The sequence below is a fragment of the Fusarium flagelliforme genome, assembly GCF_020744385.1.
Source record: "Fusarium flagelliforme strain FIESC 12 MPI-CAGE-AA-0113 chromosome Unknown B0J16scaffold_2, whole genome shotgun sequence".
Lineage (NCBI taxonomy): Eukaryota > Fungi > Ascomycota > Sordariomycetes > Hypocreales > Nectriaceae > Fusarium > Fusarium flagelliforme.
Window position 1 is genome coordinate 6,366,549 of NW_025763504.1, and position 16,683 is coordinate 6,383,231.

Genomic DNA, 16,683 nt, shown 5'->3' on the forward strand with positions numbered 1-16,683 from the left:
GCAAATTATTCTCACTGGCAAAAAACAACTTTTATTCACCCGATCGGCTTTTTTCTTGAAGTCGGGTGTCATCGATCTTGCCTTTGTCTCTCCCCCACTGCAGATCTCGGCGCTTCGACAACTTCAGGGTCCAGGGTCCAGGGTCCACTGGCCTGCATGCTCCCTGACCAGAGCGTCACCTACCCGAATATTCGGCCTGCGTGCAACAATGAACACCGATGACGTCCAGACGCCAGAGCCGGGCCAGTGTACGGCTCGGGATCTGGTGAAGGAGATCGCGAAAGAACGCGGGTATCTTGGAGAAGAGAAGCTCGCGCGGCTTGGCGAATTTGACCCTGAACTCCGGCGTGATATTGAGGAAGCGCTACTCAAGAAAGATGAGATGATCGGTTCGGCGGTCTTGACGTACGTATCAGAGGTGTATCCCAGCTTGTTGACAGGCATGCTCACATCAATAATAGACTTGCCAAAAACCTTTACACAAGCAACGCCAGATTTGTTTTCGAACTCCTTCAGAATGCAGATGACAATAATTACAGCACAGCCATCTCGCAAGGCCAGGATCCATGTGTCTCTTTCAAAGTATTTCCCAGCAAGGTCACGATCGAGTGCAATGAGAATGGCTTCACACCCGAGAACTTGAAGGCAATCTGCGCTATCGGCAAGAGTTCGAAGGTTGGCGCCGCTGGCTATATTGGAGAGAAAGGCATCGGGTTCAAGTCTGTCTTCATGGCTGCCTGGAAGGTGCATATCCAGTCAAATGACTTCTCTTTCTCGTTCACACATCGCAAGGGCGATTCTGGTCTTGGAATGGTTACGCCTGTGTGGGAGAAGACCGAAGAGCCCATTGGGGAGTCTTTGACTCGCATCACGCTGCTGCTTCATACGAGTGAGGACCCAGAAGAAGATGAAAGGCGACGCGAGACAATCCGCCTCCAATTCCAGGACTTACAGCATACTATCCTTCTCTTTCTACGGAAGCTCCGCAAGGTGCAGATATCTTTCTTCGACGCAGGCGACGTTGAAACATCGACCACTACTTATTCATTACATGGAAGCAACCCGGCGACCATCCGGAAGGAGACTTCGGAAGGTGTTGAGGAACGGCAGTACCATGTTACCAAGCATGTCGCGGAGAATATCCCCCGGAGCGAGAATCGGACATATTCTGAAGAAGGGGAGCGCGCTGACTCTTCTACTGAAGTCGTGCTGGCGTTTCCTCTGACAGATGAGGGTACCCCGATTATTGAGAATCAGGATGTCTTTGCGTTTCTTCCCATGCGACCTATGGGGTTCAAGGTAACCAACAGCGTCTCTTAAACATATTTCATGGAGATGGTCACTAACAGGTTGTGCCTCACAGTTTCTTATCCACACCGATTTTGTCACCGAAGCAAGCCGTCAGGGCATCGTCATCAGCTCTCTCCGAAACCGCGCGCTCCTGGAAGGTATCGCGGACTGCTTCATCAAAGCCATCCAAGAGTTCTGCCAGCATCCGACACTCCAATACCAATGGATGCGATGGTTGCCCCAGCGAAACACTTACCCTTGGGACGAGTTCTGGTTAAGTCTCCTCGAACGGATCGAAAAAGGAATAGCCAACGTCAAAGTTCTCCGCACACTCTTCTCTGGACAGCTGAAATACTTAACCAATATTTCTCGACTTCAGCCATGGCTGCGCGATGAAAATGGCGATCCTCTCTTCTTGGATCTTGAAATCGAGATCTACCTCGCTAAGGAGTACACCGAAGAAGACCTCGATTCTTTGGGGCCATATGGCCTATGTAGCGCCGGCACGCATGCCGTGATTGATCGCGTTGAGAATGACCTCGCTTCCAGGTTCGGACCATTTAGGATGAAGAACCCCCGTACAGATAATCAGTGGCACTCCCTCGCAGCACGGGCGCTTATAAAACTGGAGGAGTTATCCGCCTCTTCTCCGTCAGCCAACGAACGCTTCAAGGAACTGGAGTTGGTCCCGCTAGTAAGTGGAAAATGGGTGTCAGCGACTAGTAGTCCGCTTTACTACTCCCATTCTGAGCAGCTTGCTATTCCTGACGGCCTCGGTCTGAGACTGGTCGACACAGATGCAGCGAATAATCCCGACCGGCGCGCTTTATTTGACAAGCTTGGTGTTACAGAGGCGCTTGTCAAAGACGTTCGGGCTCTGGTATTGCAGAAACCGTTGAATCCAGTTGGAACCCAAAGTACTCTCCTTGCTTCCGTTACCCACCTCAAGTTCTTGTACTTTTCTGAGGGTTTGATAGATGCTGAGGAAGTTCAGGCGGATATGAAGGGCTTCCACATTTACGATCAGTACCTACAAGCATACCTACCAACAAAAAGCCGCGTCTATATACCGACGAGTGACGAATACGGACCACTTCAAACGCTCAGAGCAAATGGTAATGCTCCCCGCTTTAGAGCAGCGTTCCTGAACTATGGTTACTTAGCTGAGATACCGGCGACACCACTTGGTCAAATCTATGGTTGGGAAGAATGGCTACAATCGCGACTCCGTTTATACCGTCACGTGAAACTTATAGGGAGAGATTCACAAAAGCGGTTGCTTTTATCCGATGAATTCCGCTATCTTGAACGGTATCGACCCGAGCGCCTTCTGGGCGCCTTGCAGCGAGCTTGGGAGATTGAAGGTACCAAGGCCGTAAAATCTGCCGATCTGCTTCAAGGGCTGCGCACACTCGAGGTCCTGTGTAACGGCAGGGACGAATTTTCTTTAGGAGAGCCCCTTGCAACGACCTACTTGCCTTTGCCGGAACTTAAAGGGAAGCTTTCCTGCTATGTCGAGGATGAGGGTTTCCTTTTCCTAGATTTGGGCGAGCCTGTTACATCTAGTACCTACACAGCCAAATGGGGCTTCTTGGTTGACCACCTTGGTGTCGGCCATACTAACGACCTTCGATTTTACCTCAGTATCCTCAAGACGATCCGCTATAGCAATGCAGCAGCTGGAGTTCGTCGAAATGCTAGGATTTTGGATGTCTACGAGGCTATACACGCTCGATGTCGGGAGGCCGACAGTTTCCTTGACGCACAGGCCGAGACAAGGCAAGATGACACTTGAGGATATCGGACCGCCATTGCTAACAGACATAGGGAAGCGGTGAAGGATGGTAACCTTGTATACATCCCCGCATACGAGTCGCAATCCGCGTCGTGGGTACCGCCTGACAGATGCCTTTGGAACGCGCGAAAGGACATGCAGACAGCATACCCTCTTGCCCATCTTTACCGAACAATGTTCAATAGATCGGAAGAAGACCTCGAAACATTGCGCCAGTTCTTCAGGGCGACCTTAGGTGTCTGCGATTGTTCCTGGGAGCATTACCTGGACGAGATCCGGAAGTTGAAGGTCGTGACAAGTGAGGACTTCGACTGGGTGAGCGACATATACGAGTCTCTGGATCTAGAGAGAGCAAGCTTGATGATAGATGATGCTGCAAAGCTCAGGTATGGGTCCACTGTTGTTCTATATTATCCAACTAACAATCACCTAGGAAAGCATTCGTGGAGGAGAAGTTGATCTACTTCAACCACGGCAACATCAGCCGCTGGTACACAGTCGGCGAATGTCTATGGTCCAGTGCCACCCAGATTCAAGGCAGGGTAGCTCTCAATGATCTCTATCCCGACTTGGAGGAATTCTTCGTCGGCTTTCTCGGCGTGCAAGAACTCACACTCGATATGGCATATGACGAGCTGAAAGAGATGGGTACCAGAGTTCCGTCTCCTCCTATTGCTGCTGTCAAGGAGACTATCTGGGCACTCAACTCTTTGTTATCATCAGCAGAGCATCATCTTAACGAAGAGCCAGTCTTCCGAGGAACAATCTTCCCTGTAAAGTACCCAAATGGGTCGGTGAAGCTGCAGTCGGGTCGTACGCAATTCGCGATCGCCGACCGCAAGACTCTGGGGGACATCTTTGGTTCACAGGCGAGGATGTTGGACTTCACACTCGATGAGGTTCGACGGTTACGACCATTTCTCTCTTGGCTCAATCTAGAGTCTAGATATCTCTCTGCTTCTGTTCGGGAGATCTCTACAGTGGCCGGTGGGCGCATGGACAAACTACAGTCTCCAGACCGAGAGTTGGACCAGAGGGCCGAGAGTCTCTACAGGTACTTCACTCTATCCATGTTTTATCAATTATCCAGCTAACCTATGTTCAGAATCGCAGTACATTTCAACAGCCCCCGAACACAAGACGATAACTCCGATCTGTATTGGCTCCTCAACGGTACCAAGGTCTACGAAACGGACGGCATCTCATCCGAACTCCATTTATCCCAAGATGGGCACGATATAGTCCATGCCCAGAACCGAAGCGAGCTACATATACGTGAAGACGACGATATCCTCAAGGTATATGTCCCGCGAGATCCGAAGACCCAAGGATTTTGTTACTTCTCTACTCTTCCACGACGCTTGCTAGAGTGGATGATGACGGATCCGGTTACGCTACAGGTCAAACGCTCTGGGTCGAAGGCAGTGCAAATCGTGACGGCGATTTTGAATGCGCCGCTCATTAATATCGCGCAGATTTTGGAGGCGGAGGGAATTGTTGATGTTTCCATTCCAACAGAGCCCGGCACGAACCGCGATAAAAAGAATAACATTTCGCAAACGGACGATACCGAAAAAGTTGAAGACTCCGGAGTCTGTAATGAAGAGGGACAGAGTCATGACGAGCCGGGCTCTGGCGAAGAGGCGGATGAAGCAGCTTCTCAGCTTCCGACACAACCAGAAATATGTGAAGACGATATTTCTAGCGGCGAGGGCTCAATTATACAACAATTCGCTGAAATTAGGTCAGCCTCGACCTTGCTGGACCTACCAATTCGGCAAAGAAGTCCCGCCACATCAAATTCTTCTGTCGCTGGACGAGTCTTCACACCAACATCGTTAACGACCGACTACTTCGACCAGGACAGAGGAACATCTGGACATCGCACGCCAAAATCAAACAACTTTGCCAGACAATCCGGGGGGCTCTTTGCCGAGCAAACATCATCCGGGACACCTAGTCACCCGGCATTTGTCTTCGGGTCTTCATCTGGCGTGCAATCAAGCTCTGCTTTCCAGTTCGAGGGCCCGGGCGGCGCCACACTACCCTCTACGATTGAAGACGAGAAATACTACTTGGGTCTGATTGATAATGTCATTTCTATCGCGAGTAGGGGAACGCTCCCCAGTACGGACACCGACGGTACCTCCGGCCTGTTCGGTGCGCTACCAGAAATTGAGGACAAGGCAGTCGAACGATCCCAGCGCCTCCTGTCCGACATGCGTATTGGGGCTCTGGGTGAACTATACGCAAGACAATCTTGATCTCTGTATCCAGAACCCTTGGCTAACATATAAATCAGGTATTTGAGCTTCTTCTGGGGTTGACCCCATCCCTACCACGATTTGGCAGAGACAATTGGCCAAGTCATATGAGACGATTCATCAAGGTCCATCCGAAATACTCTGACATACAGCCATGGACAGGCCAAGAGACCGCCGACATCGTATACAACGATCGAAAGTGCGTTCTGACGAAGCAATTAGTAGAAGAACGCTACCTTCCCGATAACTGGCTAGACAAGAAGCCATTCTACTTCATCGAAGTTAAGTCAACAATAGGACACAGCCGCACTCCGTTCTACGTGAGCAAGCGACAGTACCAAAGGGTGAGTATTGTCTGTACCCATGTTCTGGACGTTCTACTGACGAGTCACCTTGTATAGATGCAAGAGAACCGTTCCGATCGCCAACTGCGCTGCACTGCGCCTGCCATTTACATGATCGCTCGGGTGTCCAATGTCGACAAGTCTAGTATAGACTTGAAGCTGTATGTCGATCCAGAGAGTATGCGTCAGGAGGGGTCGTTGGTCTTCACGCCTGAGACGTGGTCAGTTGTTCCTGGAACCGGAACAGGTTGATCTGGATGTTCGTGGTCATTTCAGTCATCTTAAAGGCATGTTTCTTTGACCACATATCATATATTATAATATATTCAAGATTTCTCTGTAACTGGCCCGCCTTTGAAAGAGTCAGCCTTATTCGCTCGGGATGATTACAGTTAAGGTTTTCTTCGACAAAGATACGCATTTGAAGCATCGTGATATCCTTGCACAAGACCGCTGCCCTAACATAAGGTTTTAATTGAGGCAAAAAACATTTCCTTACTTGCTTGCTGCAGGTCAGTTTCTCTTCCTCTTATCGAAATCACAGCCACTCATACAGTCATCAGTGCGACTGCTCAACTCTCGAGTTGGCCGACTTAACCAGTCAAATCTCAATCGCTCAAAAGAACCCAACAAGAGCGTTCATCAGTTCACCGGAGAACAATGGGTAGTTCGTGTGTTCGATACAAAGAAACAAAGGCTGCCTGGTTCGAACGTTCACTCCTTTTAAGTGAAAGTATCCCAGTTATCGACTGGAACACGACAAACAAAGACTGGACATTGCCTTGTTCCTGGCACTGGGCCGCTCATTCCCAAGAACACCAAAGATGAACTTGTCGGACACTATGACGGTCAGTTCCTTCCCGCTGTTCTACAAAATTACTTAGTCCCTACCACTGCCATGCTTCAACCATTTTCTTCTTCATCTCACCAAGCTTTCTTTCTTTGGCACTGCCATACACCAAGTACTACAGCAGCACTACTCACATCTCAACAGCATCTCTACGATACTCAATCTTTTTACACCCTACTCAACTATCTTACACAACACTACCGACATCATGTCCGACAATCGATCTTTGAACCTCCGCGGCCAGGACCAGGATAACGGTCAGCCGAAGTACAACACTGCCAAGATGTCCGATGGTAAGGTTCTCAACCTTCGGGGCCAGGGCCAGGATAATGGCCAGCCCCAGTATCTTCTTGTCCGTGGCAGCAACTCTGCCAACTCTACCCCCGAGAAGTCACAGGGCCCCTCGACTCGAAGCTCCCCCGAACGTCTGGAACTCCCTGGATTGTCTAGAGGATCGACTCCTGCTTCCCGGCCCCCTACTCGTAACGGAAAGATCCTTGACCCTACCGCCGCGCCTTTCCAGCATCAATATGATGATGTGGCTTCGCAGCAGCGAAAGATCAACAGCTCTTCTCCCTCCCAGTCCTCCCAGCAGGGCGACACCAGCTTCTCTTCCTACGCTGAGTATCTCGAGAGTGAACGTGTGGGTAACTACCGCAAGATCAGCGAGATCGAGGACGACCGTGACCGCGAGGATGCATTCTCTGACTACATCTGGGATCAGCACGTTGACTGGTCTGCTGAGGACCTCCGCAAGGAGAAGGAACAGCAGGAGCTTGAGGAGCGACGCCAGCGATTCGGCAAGCACTCGCACTCTCGCGAGAACTCTAAGAAGTAAGGAGAGATTGCGACCGACTAACTGACATCTCTAGAGGGGGTTTCTGCGACTGAACGACTACACACTGGCATCCCAAGATGGGATTTTCTGCGACCGAATACCCACTGACATCTCGAAAGGGATTTTCTGCAACAGACGATTGGATCGGAAACAGCATTGACTGCATTTCTTTTGTCTTTTGAACATCTGCAATTGGACCATTTGGGTCTAGCGATATAGCGATGTAGAAATAGCTATGTATCCTTGAATGCATTCTCTTGACTGACTTTACTACTCTTGTGCTAATGTGAATAATCTTGAACTTGTCGTGCTAACCAGGTACTTCGTCCTTTTCCTACATGACTCCATGCAAATATCCGACCGTGTCTTCATATGCTCAGCTTCATTATGAATACTCATACAAGGATAGCCTGATTAAACTGGGTCTCTGGGAATAAACCGCGTCGATTGTTCTGTAGTCCGAACAAGCTGATGTGGTGGGAGGATGAGGACCAGTGGTGAACAGATGAATGACTACAGGGTATTCCTTCAATACGACAGTGCGCATCCCGCACCACAAATTGATTAGCCACGGGAAAGCCTCATATAGGAAGAAGTATATATCTTCAAGCTAATACACTACTAGAATACTTACCTGTTGATAGAGGTGCGGGTTGTTGTGCAGGTTATGCCCAGCCGGCGCATTAAAGAAATGCGCCCCACTGGTCGGTCCGCAGCCGCTCGTCAATCGGCAAAGTGGAACCTTCGGCTCCGAGTCAAACCCGGAAGTCATGGCAGCGTCATACTGACGCTCAAACAAGAGCATATCTGCAACATTTAAAACAATGCATTCGGCATCCGACATCGCATCGAAAAACAGAAATGCCATACTGTAACGTGGAAAGTGCGAATCCATGACGTAATCTTTCACAGTGTCTCTTAATATTTAAGAGCTACAGCTTCTCGAAGCACGTCACTCAATTTAGACAACGACGATCTCAAATCTTAACTTGACGACAAGCGCTATGACTGATAACAAGGATATTCCCGTTACTAACGATAGCATGGGGGAGCCTCTTTCGGGGAAGAATCAGATTCTTACTGCTGGTGCTGCTGTGACGCAGGTATGTTCAAGCTTGGTGGGATGGTCTTGAGCAGAGTTGACTTGTGGTAGGAGTTTCGACCTGTGAAGCACATTTGTGCGCATCTTAATGCTTTTCATGCTTACGCTGATGATCCTTCGCGCTTTGTGGAAGCGAACCATTACTGCGCGCATCTGAGTATGCTCCTACCAGCTTCATTCAGTTGCATATACTAACACTCCTCAGACGAAGACGTCCGCCAGTGTCTCCTCTACGACTCCGACGAACCCAACGCACGCCTCATAGGCATTGAATACATGATTACGCCCAAGCTTTACGAAACTCTTGACAAAGAAGAACGTCAACTCTGGCACTCGCACGTCTACGAAGTAAAATCCGGCATGCTCATCATGCCTAACCGTGCCGTCCCTGAAAGCGCATGGCAAGTCGCCGAGAACTACGAGATGGAGCAGGCGGTGCAGCTCTACGGGAAAGTCTACCACTTGTGGCAGACAGATCGTGGGGATACGTTGCCGCTTGGCCCGCCGAAGTTGATGACGAGTTTTACGGCGGATGGACAGTTTGACTTTGAGAAGCATGTGGGCGAGAGGGATAGACGATTTGGAACGGACTACAAGATTAAGAAAGAGGCGAGGAAGGATATTCCTGAGCCGGTTATTCATGAGGGTGAGTATTCTGATGCATTGGCTGATGAGGTTGAGCTAACTGGTTACAGATGCAGATCAAGCTTGGAAGAAGGGCAATTGAGGCAGGCCAAAATCCGACAAAAAAGACGTGGTCGCGAGTAGACATGATGTATCGCCAGTTTGGGCAGATAGAAGACGAGGCGCGTTCTTCGCACGACGGTAGACATAGTACGGTCGGAAAGAAAAGTAAAAGGGCAATTGGGATTGTCCTAATGGGTATCATCTATTACTCGAGTTAAATGCAGTTAAATGCATCATCATTGCAGCTACAGCCGTCCCTTTTCCCCACGCCAGGGCAGAATAGGCTCACAAGTTGCTCCTACTTCCCAATCGTGACCTTCTGCGGCAACTGTTGCACTCCCTGAGCCTGCTGCATCACTCTCGTATCATGAACCTTTCGATCAATCACTCTGAAGTCAAACACGCCCTCTAGTTCTCTCCTGGTCGCTAGCAGCTTCTCCTGGGCTTTGACTAGCTCCTCGGGTTTGTTGTCTTGTACAACGTGCGCCTTGACGTTGAGAAACCATCGCTTTTGCTGATCCACGGGTGTGAGTGAGTCCCATGAGGGGAGACTGCCTAGTGGGAATGATTGCTGTTGCTTTGTCTCCATGGGGACGTAGTTCTCTATAGGTTGGAGGAAGTAGTGTCGTACTAGACAGAACTCAACTTCATCTCGGTAGAAGTGATACACCTCCTCGATAGTTTCCGTCTTGAACCTGCGTCTTGTCAGAAAGCATCGCAAAATCGCGGCGGTCGCACTCACGTGTGGTTATTGTCGCGCATCAACGAAGGTAACCTCTTCTGCTCCCAAAGCTCAACCATCTTCCTCTGCGTAAGCAAAGGCTGCTTCCTGGGCGGATCGGGAAAATCCGTCCACCTCAGAATCCCCTGCGTCGCATCAAGATCCATCGGCTGCGCACCAGGTCCCATATCGCGATCCTGGATCACATCATACCGAGTCTGCAGAATGAACGACTGCCGCGTTAAGTTCTGATGCAGGTCTTTCCACAAGAAGCCCGTGCCAGGCCGTATGGGCTTTTCTATGGAGCTCTGGTTGGAGATGCCCATCGGGCGCGGAGGACCTTGGAAGTAGAGGACTCGTTGGATGGATTTCCAAGGATCCATGTTAGTGAGACCGCCTAGGATGGAGCATGCTGCTCCAAAGTCTTTGTCCTCTATGAGGGCTGTGAGGAAGATTTCGTGCATTTTTGAGGTGAGAGGGATATGATCGACAGCGTCTGGTGGAATATGCTAGTCCAATGACATGCTGGAATGTTGAAGGCCTGTGAATGATAATGAACGATAAGCTTGTACTTTGTAGCGACAACTGAAGGTGAGTGGTGAAAGCTACCCCACCAAAGCTTGCTCGCGGAACGAGATGGATGGGAGCAGGCAAGAAGCTATATGATTGGGCCAAAGAGCTTAGATAGATCCACAAAGCGGAACAACTCGTCTTCCGCTCTAGATACCGCACGTGATTTCGCGATCGTTAGCGCGTTGGTACGCGATGCTGATAATCCCGGAATTTTTACATTAAGCTATGATGAGTGATTGATATGTTTGGTTACAGATAAAAGTAAACAGTTCCGGAAAAGTTCCGGGAAAAATCCCGAACTGAGTAGATAAAATTACAATTGTATATCTCATTTTCTGTCCATCGATTTTCATCGAATTCCCACCCTTTTGCCAATTCTCGTCTTGAACAAAGAATGGTTTAGGTTAGGTGGACTGGCGCGGCCAGGCCAGCCTTGGCTCCTTAGTCAGGTCCGACCCTGCATGCACTTTACCGTGACAACACTGGAGATGCTTATCGCATCAGATAACCACGACTCAACCCGATGCAGCCCCTGTCGATAACTATAGGAACAAGATGCCTTCAGACGAGCAAACAAAGCGCAAGGCCTCTGATGCGCCTGTGTCTCCTCCGCCCCTCAAGCGCAAGGTGCAGAGCGGCACAACCAGTGAGTGCGCGATCCTGCACAACACCGTCTACGATCTATCGTGGTTGTGGCGCGGTGGATACGATTGAGCTTCGCTAACATGGTTACATAGAGACTGCTGTAGCGAACTTCTTCACGCCCGCGTCACAAAAGCCCAAGGACCCTACTGTTTGGTCTGAACGAAGCCCCTACAATAACGATGATACCCCCGGGACACTACTCGTCGGCCGATTCGAACCAGAGAAGAAAGAAGACAGAACAATAAAGAGGAGGAAGATAGCTGCTTTTGATCTCGACTCGACCCTTATCTCTACATCCTCAGGCAAGAAACACGCGAGCAGCGGTACGGATTGGAAATGGTGGCACAACTCCGTCCCCACCAGATTACAGGAACTGTATCAAGATGGATACCGGGTCGTGATCCTATCGAACCAGGCAGGATTGACATTACACTTTGACGCAAAGTACAAGGGCCCCAAAGGCAACGCGCAGAAACGAGTTACCGAGTTCAAACAAAAGTGTAGCGCCGTCCTCAATAGCCTCAACCTTCCGACCTGCGTCTACGCGGCGACCGAGCATGATATCTTTCGAAAGCCGAGAACTGGTATGTGGAAGGAGGTCTGCGACGACTACGACATCTCGGAGACCGATGTCGATTTGGAGAATAGCATTTTCGTCGGTGATGCAGGGGGACGCACCGCAGGTTTGGGGAAAGGTCCAGACGGAGTCAAGGCCGCGGCCAAAGACTTTAGCTGCTCGGATCGAAACTTTGCTCACAACGTGGGGATCAAGTATCTTACCCCCGAGGAGTTCTTTCTGGGCGAGAAAGCTCGGAGCTACGCTCGTGAATTCGACCTCGCCGAGCATCCCTTCAACGACGATGCTCAATCGGGGAGCTCCGCGGTGACATTTACCAAAACTAACGACAAGGACATCATCTTATTCTGTGGGCCACCAGGTGCTGGTAAGAGTACGTTCTACTGGAAATCCCTCAAGCCTTTGGGGTATGCGCGTATCAACCAGGACCAGCTCAAGACTCGCGACAAGTGCGTGCAGGCGGCAAAGGAACATCTCCAAGAGGGAACCTCTGTCGCGATAGGTGCGTTTCCCCAAATTACCCCATCCCACCCCTCACGGCGCTAAACAAGGATGCTTGCAGACAACACCAACGCCGATCCAGAGACCAGGACCGTTTGGGTAGAGCTTGCCAAGAAATTCGGCATTTCTATCCGTTGCGTGTGGTTCAAGACGCCTCTCCAAGTGTGCGAGCACAACAACGCTGTGCGGGCGCTGAATGAATCGCTGAACCCCGAAGCCAGATCTGTCTTACCCAAGATGGCATTTACAGGTTTCGCAAGCAGGTTTAAAGCACCTCAAGTCAAAGAAGGATTCGAGGATATTACACAAGTTCAGTTCCAGTTTCGCGGTACAAAGGAAGAGTATCGAATCTGGGGACGATACTGGACGTAGGCCCCACGTATCATGCGATTGCTCCTCATCATGCAAATTTATTCTTTGCTCCAAATCTTTTTTTTCTTGATGGGGCATTTGAGGTTCAAGTCGCCTCCTCATGGCTGTATTGGGGAAGGCGAACCGAAACATAGTTGCATCGTACGGAAGCGAGTTTTTAGTTAGCCTGGACAGGCAAGACGGGGTCCGTTCCCACGCTGTCTAGTCACTCACTGTGAGAAGGCGTCTGGGGTAGATATCTCCTCGGGGGTTAAAAGAGCTTCCGAGCGAAGTTCGGGACTTTTGTTACCGAAACTCATATTGTACAATATTTTAATTAACATTCTGAACAATACAAGACGAATGTTTACTGTTCTTCGGCGTCTTGTTCATCTGAGAACAGGCTTTCATTTGATCCTATGCGAAGTATTCTGAACAATATACGAGTATCCATATCCAAATTAGCATTCCCAATGGACCATGTTCATGTAAACGGAATTATTATTGAACTTCTTAGACCAGGGTCGTATCCGTTATCGAACTAGGCACCAGCGAAAAAGCTCTGAAATGTCATCCATCTCAAGTCATCCACGCCTTAGATCCACCCGGTTACTCCCACTTGCCATGATCCTTCAACATCTAGTGGAGAAATACCTCGGTCGCGAGAGAATAAACCGGTCCGATTCACACCCCATGGCGAGTTTAAGCTACAAGTTCAAGCTTAATTGTTTGTTCATGCTCTCTCACACACACGGACGGTGACCCAAGATCAGCACGCGGGGAACTTTTCTGGGGACGGTGTCTCACCAGAGAAAGTGGCATGATTGCGGAGATGAGATCTAGACCCGTTGTTTAAGCGTCGCTTAGAATTTATGGTTGTTTTCATGCTTCTTACTGTGCCCTCCAATATCACTGCGTTTTAATCTTGCTATGTGGTGTTTTTGTTTTTGGAGGTTCGTTGAAGTTTCTTGGCTTTGGGGTTTAATAACGGGAATTAAATGGTCTCTCCAATTAATGGCTGATGCCCAGCCGGCTTTGATCGACCTTGGCTCTTGGCAGAACGTGTTTTTGCGCTGTAGTGGCTGGGCGGGCGCCCTATGGGTGTACTTGGCGCGGCACCTGTACAAGTGCACACTGACGTCGAGAACAACTGGAGGGGGGTAGGTGGGTAACAGAAGAAATGCCCTCCAAGGCTTAGGGTGCTAAAATAAAGTAGCCTTGATGCTAGTCTAAGCTCGCATAAGGTTACCAAATCATTTCGTCTCTTCTACTTTCGGCCGGCCAGTTCTTCTGACACCCTAACGGAGGGCTAGCCTGATGCAGGGAAGGGGAGGCTTCGGCGAACAAATTTGAGATCCAGGATTATTTTAGTCAGAGCTTTTAGCCCTTTCCCCATCTTCTCCACGGGGCTACCACCGTTTTTAACGTGGAGGGTGGAGGAGCCCTTGAAATGGGGTCTCCGCTATTGGAGGAGAGACGATGCCCATTGACAGAAGAGAGTCAAGATCTTCGTATTGTATCTTGTTTTTGGGTCTGGGGAACTAAGTGATAGTCGGTGTAACGGGGAAACTCGTGGGGGAACCCATGGGGAAGAGACTGCACATACCCTTCCCCATTCTCTAGTCATGTAGCATCCATCTTTGTATAAAGACCTTGAACCCTCACCACTCTTTTGCTCTCACTCATCCCCTCATCCTTATACCACAACCGCAACAATGGCAGGAGGCGTCAAGAAACCCGTCAACATCTTCAAGCTCAAGGACCTAGGCGAGCCAGCCGGAGTCTTCAACTGGAGACTCTGGTTCGCCGTTGTGTCTTTCGCTCTCCTCGGTGCCGCCCGAGGTATTGACGAGGGTCTCATCTCTGGATCTTTCAACAGCAAGGACTTCCAGGAGAAGATTAACTATGAGAGTTATTCTGAGGTGGAACAGGCTAATATTAAGGCCAATGTTTCTGCTATGGTGCAGATTGGTTCTGTTGGTGGTGCTTTGATGTAAGTTCTTTGCCTCCTCTTTGGTACATGGGATGTGGTTACTGACTTGCGCAGCGCTTTCTTGATCTGTGATCGTATCGGTCGTATCTGGGCTACTCGTGTTCTTTGCTCCCTTTGGGCTCTTGGTATTGTCATCTTCATGGTTGGCGGTGTCAACGGAAACCTCGGTGCCATCTACGCTGGTCGATTCATCTGTGGTCTCGGTGTTGGACAGACTCCTGTCGTGGGACCTGTCTACATCGCTGAGATTGCACCCGCAGCCATTCGTGGTCTCTGCTCTTGCATGTTCACTGTACGTTCCCATCTTCACTCAAGTTTATTCATGTCTAACTTCTCAGGGCGCTGTTTACATTGGTATCGTCCTCGCTTACTTCACCAACTACGGCTGCCATCTCAACATGTCCGACCACACCCACAACCAATGGCTCGTCCCTACCAGTCTTCACATCATGATGTCCGGTCTCATCTTCATCCTCATGTTCTTCCAATCCGAGTCCCCCCGATACCTCGTCAAAGAAGGCAAGCCTGACGAGGCAGCTCGTGTTCTCGGCCGTCTTCGTCAACAGTCCCCCGAGAGCGACTACGTCGTCCGCCAAGTTGCCGAGATCCAAGCCGCTCTTGACCACGAGCTCGAGGCCACCAAGGGTGTTGGATTCCTCGGAAAGGTCAAGGAGCTCATCTTTGTCCCCTCCAACCTTTACCGTCTCTACATGTCTTCCATGGTCCAGTTCCTTTCTCAGTGGTCTGGCGCTGGTTCCATCACCCTCTATGCTCCCGATCTGTTCAAGATCATGGGTATCGTTGGTAAGCAGGAAGGTCTTCTCGTTACCGCCGTCTTCGGTATCGTCAAGCTCTGCGCCGCTGTTATTTGTGCTCTCTTCCTCGTCGATGTCATCGGCCGAAAGCGCGCTCTTCTCATCGGTATTTCTCTGCAGACCATTGCCATGATCTACGTCGCTGCTTTCCTCACCAAGATTCCCCAGCTTGGTGTTGATGAGGACTTCGAGCTTCCCGCCGCTGACAAGGGTGCTTCTCGCGGTGCTATCGCCATGATCTACGTCTCTGGTTTCGGTTGGGCTCTTGGCTGGAACTCCATGCAGTACCTCCTCACAGCCGAACTCTTCCCTCTCCGTATCCGAGCTCTCGCCACATCATGGGCTATGACTCTTCACTTCGCCAACCAGTACGGTAACTCCCGTGCTGTGCCCAACATGCTTCTCTCCGTTTCCAAGGGCGGTATCTCCCCCAAGGGAACCTTCTGGTGCTTCGCCGCCGTCACCTTCGTCGGCGGTATCTGGGTCTGGTTCTCCGTTCCCGAGACTAGCGGTCGCAGCCTCGAGAGCATGGACGAGCTGTTTGAGCTTCCCTGGTACAAGATTGGTCTTCACGGCAACAAGCACGTCGAGGAGCTTGACCAGGCGCGCGACGAGAAGCAGCGCTATGTTGAGGAGAGCCATGCTACTGGTGTTGAGATTGAGGGTCAGCGCAAGCAGGAGGCTTAGAGTAAAAATTGGTAAATTGCCATAACGGTCCTGGTATATAGTCATGAATTCTATGAACGCATGAATAAGTAATATTTTATTCATTATGATACATTTAAGACTCCCTCCTTCCAAAGTGACTTCTTTTCTAAATAAGACTTTTTCTCGTTGAGCTCATATATCCTGACGTTTTCGTATGTATCCATCTTGGCCTTAAATATGTTCGTGCGATGGGGTTCCTAGAAACATGCTGGTATAATGATAGGCTATCCCATGCTCGAGGAGAACATACTTATGGTGGAGACCTTGTAAAATACCATTGATTCAGTCTCGATTGACTCCAGCCTTGGCCTGAGACTGGAAATAGTCGGGAATTCTCTGGGTCATTGATGCCTCGAATTGGATTTCTCTGACGATATAATCTTTAACTCTCCCCAATTGCATTTTCTAGCCTTTCCAATATTGGAGTAGGATCGGGACTCTTTAGTATATAGAGCTGCTGCGACAGCTTGGACTTGATAAGGGAAAAGTTGAAGGTTATCCTTCAGTCCTGGGATAGTGCTAGGCTACAGTGCTTGGTGCCTAGTAATCTATAAGATATAATTGTTAGGAATGATGATTTCCCGGAGTATAGTTGAGACCTCTTACAATGTCTTTATAGATGCCATTCC

General features: G+C 49.9%; 6 protein-coding genes across 6 annotated transcripts; 5 read left to right on the forward strand and 1 right to left on the reverse strand.

The window, feature by feature from the left end:
- Positions 1-208: 208 nt before the first annotated feature.
- On the forward strand, positions 209-5,945 carry B0J16DRAFT_354419 (uncharacterized protein; the record flags this gene model as incomplete). Its single annotated transcript, XM_046129369.1, has 9 exons — positions 209-405; positions 462-1,299; positions 1,364-2,066; positions 2,142-3,041; positions 3,123-3,471; positions 3,519-4,139; positions 4,191-5,334; positions 5,388-5,693; positions 5,751-5,945. 9 exons carry the CDS (start codon positions 209-211, stop codon positions 5,943-5,945), a joined length of 5,253 nt encoding a protein of 1,750 aa, XP_045987728.1.
- An 806-nt stretch (positions 5,946-6,751) lies between these two features.
- B0J16DRAFT_317483 (uncharacterized protein) lies at positions 6,752-7,381 on the forward strand (the record flags this gene model as incomplete). The annotated part of the gene is made up of 1 exon (XM_046125370.1): positions 6,752-7,381. The coding sequence occupies one exon, from the start codon at positions 6,752-6,754 to the stop codon at positions 7,379-7,381; it is 630 nt and encodes a 209-aa protein (XP_045987729.1).
- Positions 7,382-8,233: 852 nt separating this feature from the next.
- B0J16DRAFT_395798 (uncharacterized protein) lies at positions 8,234-9,264 on the forward strand. The gene is made up of 4 exons (XM_046132210.1): positions 8,234-8,484; positions 8,535-8,640; positions 8,689-9,129; positions 9,179-9,264. The coding sequence occupies exons 1-4, from the start codon at positions 8,386-8,388 to the stop codon at positions 9,208-9,210; spliced, it is 678 nt and encodes a 225-aa protein (XP_045987730.1). The 5' UTR covers positions 8,234-8,385; the 3' UTR covers positions 9,211-9,264.
- B0J16DRAFT_85937 (mediator complex, subunit Med18) lies at positions 9,134-10,649 on the reverse strand. Its single transcript, XM_046134584.1, has 2 exons — positions 9,913-10,649; positions 9,134-9,865 (listed from the first exon to the last, which is right to left on the reverse strand). Exons 1-2 carry the CDS (start codon positions 10,353-10,355, stop codon positions 9,469-9,471), a joined length of 840 nt encoding a protein of 279 aa, XP_045987731.1. The 5' UTR covers positions 10,356-10,649; the 3' UTR covers positions 9,134-9,468.
- A 168-nt stretch (positions 10,650-10,817) lies between these two features.
- On the forward strand, positions 10,818-12,913 carry B0J16DRAFT_301494 (polynucleotide kinase 3 phosphatase-domain-containing protein). Its single transcript, XM_046124596.1, has 3 exons — positions 10,818-11,110; positions 11,202-12,188; positions 12,249-12,913. Exons 1-3 carry the CDS (start codon positions 11,020-11,022, stop codon positions 12,557-12,559), a joined length of 1,389 nt encoding a protein of 462 aa, XP_045987732.1. The 5' UTR covers positions 10,818-11,019; the 3' UTR covers positions 12,560-12,913.
- A 1,327-nt stretch (positions 12,914-14,240) lies between these two features.
- Positions 14,241-16,092, forward strand: B0J16DRAFT_412392 (general substrate transporter). The gene is made up of 3 exons (XM_046133295.1): positions 14,241-14,531; positions 14,586-14,823; positions 14,870-16,092. Exons 1-3 carry the CDS (start codon positions 14,254-14,256, stop codon positions 16,031-16,033), a joined length of 1,680 nt encoding a protein of 559 aa, XP_045987733.1. The 5' UTR covers positions 14,241-14,253; the 3' UTR covers positions 16,034-16,092.
- Positions 16,093-16,683: the final 591 nt, after the last annotated feature.

What these genes read in the sequence shown, in the direction of transcription:
- B0J16DRAFT_395798 (XM_046132210.1), top strand. Translation starts at nt 8,386, where the DNA reads ATGACTGATAACAAGGATATTCCCGTTACTAACGATAGCATGGGGGAG. An exon ending in CCATTACTGCGCGCATCTGA is followed by an intron (nt 8,641 to 8,688) that starts GTATGCTCCTAC and finishes AACACTCCTCAG; the next exon opens with ACGAAGACGTCCGCCAGTGT. An exon ending in TGAGCCGGTTATTCATGAGG is followed by an intron (nt 9,130 to 9,178) that starts GTGAGTATTCTG and finishes AACTGGTTACAG; the next exon opens with ATGCAGATCAAGCTTGGAAG.
- B0J16DRAFT_85937 (XM_046134584.1), bottom strand. Translation starts at nt 10,355, where the DNA reads ATGCACGAAATCTTCCTCACAGCCCTCATAGAGGACAAAGACTTTGGA. An exon ending in ATGCGCGACAATAACCACAC is followed by an intron (nt 9,866 to 9,912) that starts GTGAGTGCGACC and finishes GACAAGACGCAG; the next exon opens with GTTCAAGACGGAAACTATCG.
- B0J16DRAFT_301494 (XM_046124596.1), top strand. Translation starts at nt 11,020, where the DNA reads ATGCCTTCAGACGAGCAAACAAAGCGCAAGGCCTCTGATGCGCCTGTG. An exon ending in GGTGCAGAGCGGCACAACCA is followed by an intron (nt 11,111 to 11,201) that starts GTGAGTGCGCGA and finishes ATGGTTACATAG; the next exon opens with AGACTGCTGTAGCGAACTTC. An exon ending in GGGAACCTCTGTCGCGATAG is followed by an intron (nt 12,189 to 12,248) that starts GTGCGTTTCCCC and finishes GGATGCTTGCAG; the next exon opens with ACAACACCAACGCCGATCCA.
- B0J16DRAFT_412392 (XM_046133295.1), top strand. Translation starts at nt 14,254, where the DNA reads ATGGCAGGAGGCGTCAAGAAACCCGTCAACATCTTCAAGCTCAAGGAC. An exon ending in TCTGTTGGTGGTGCTTTGAT is followed by an intron (nt 14,532 to 14,585) that starts GTAAGTTCTTTG and finishes TGACTTGCGCAG; the next exon opens with CGCTTTCTTGATCTGTGATC. An exon ending in TCTGCTCTTGCATGTTCACT is followed by an intron (nt 14,824 to 14,869) that starts GTACGTTCCCAT and finishes CTAACTTCTCAG; the next exon opens with GGCGCTGTTTACATTGGTAT.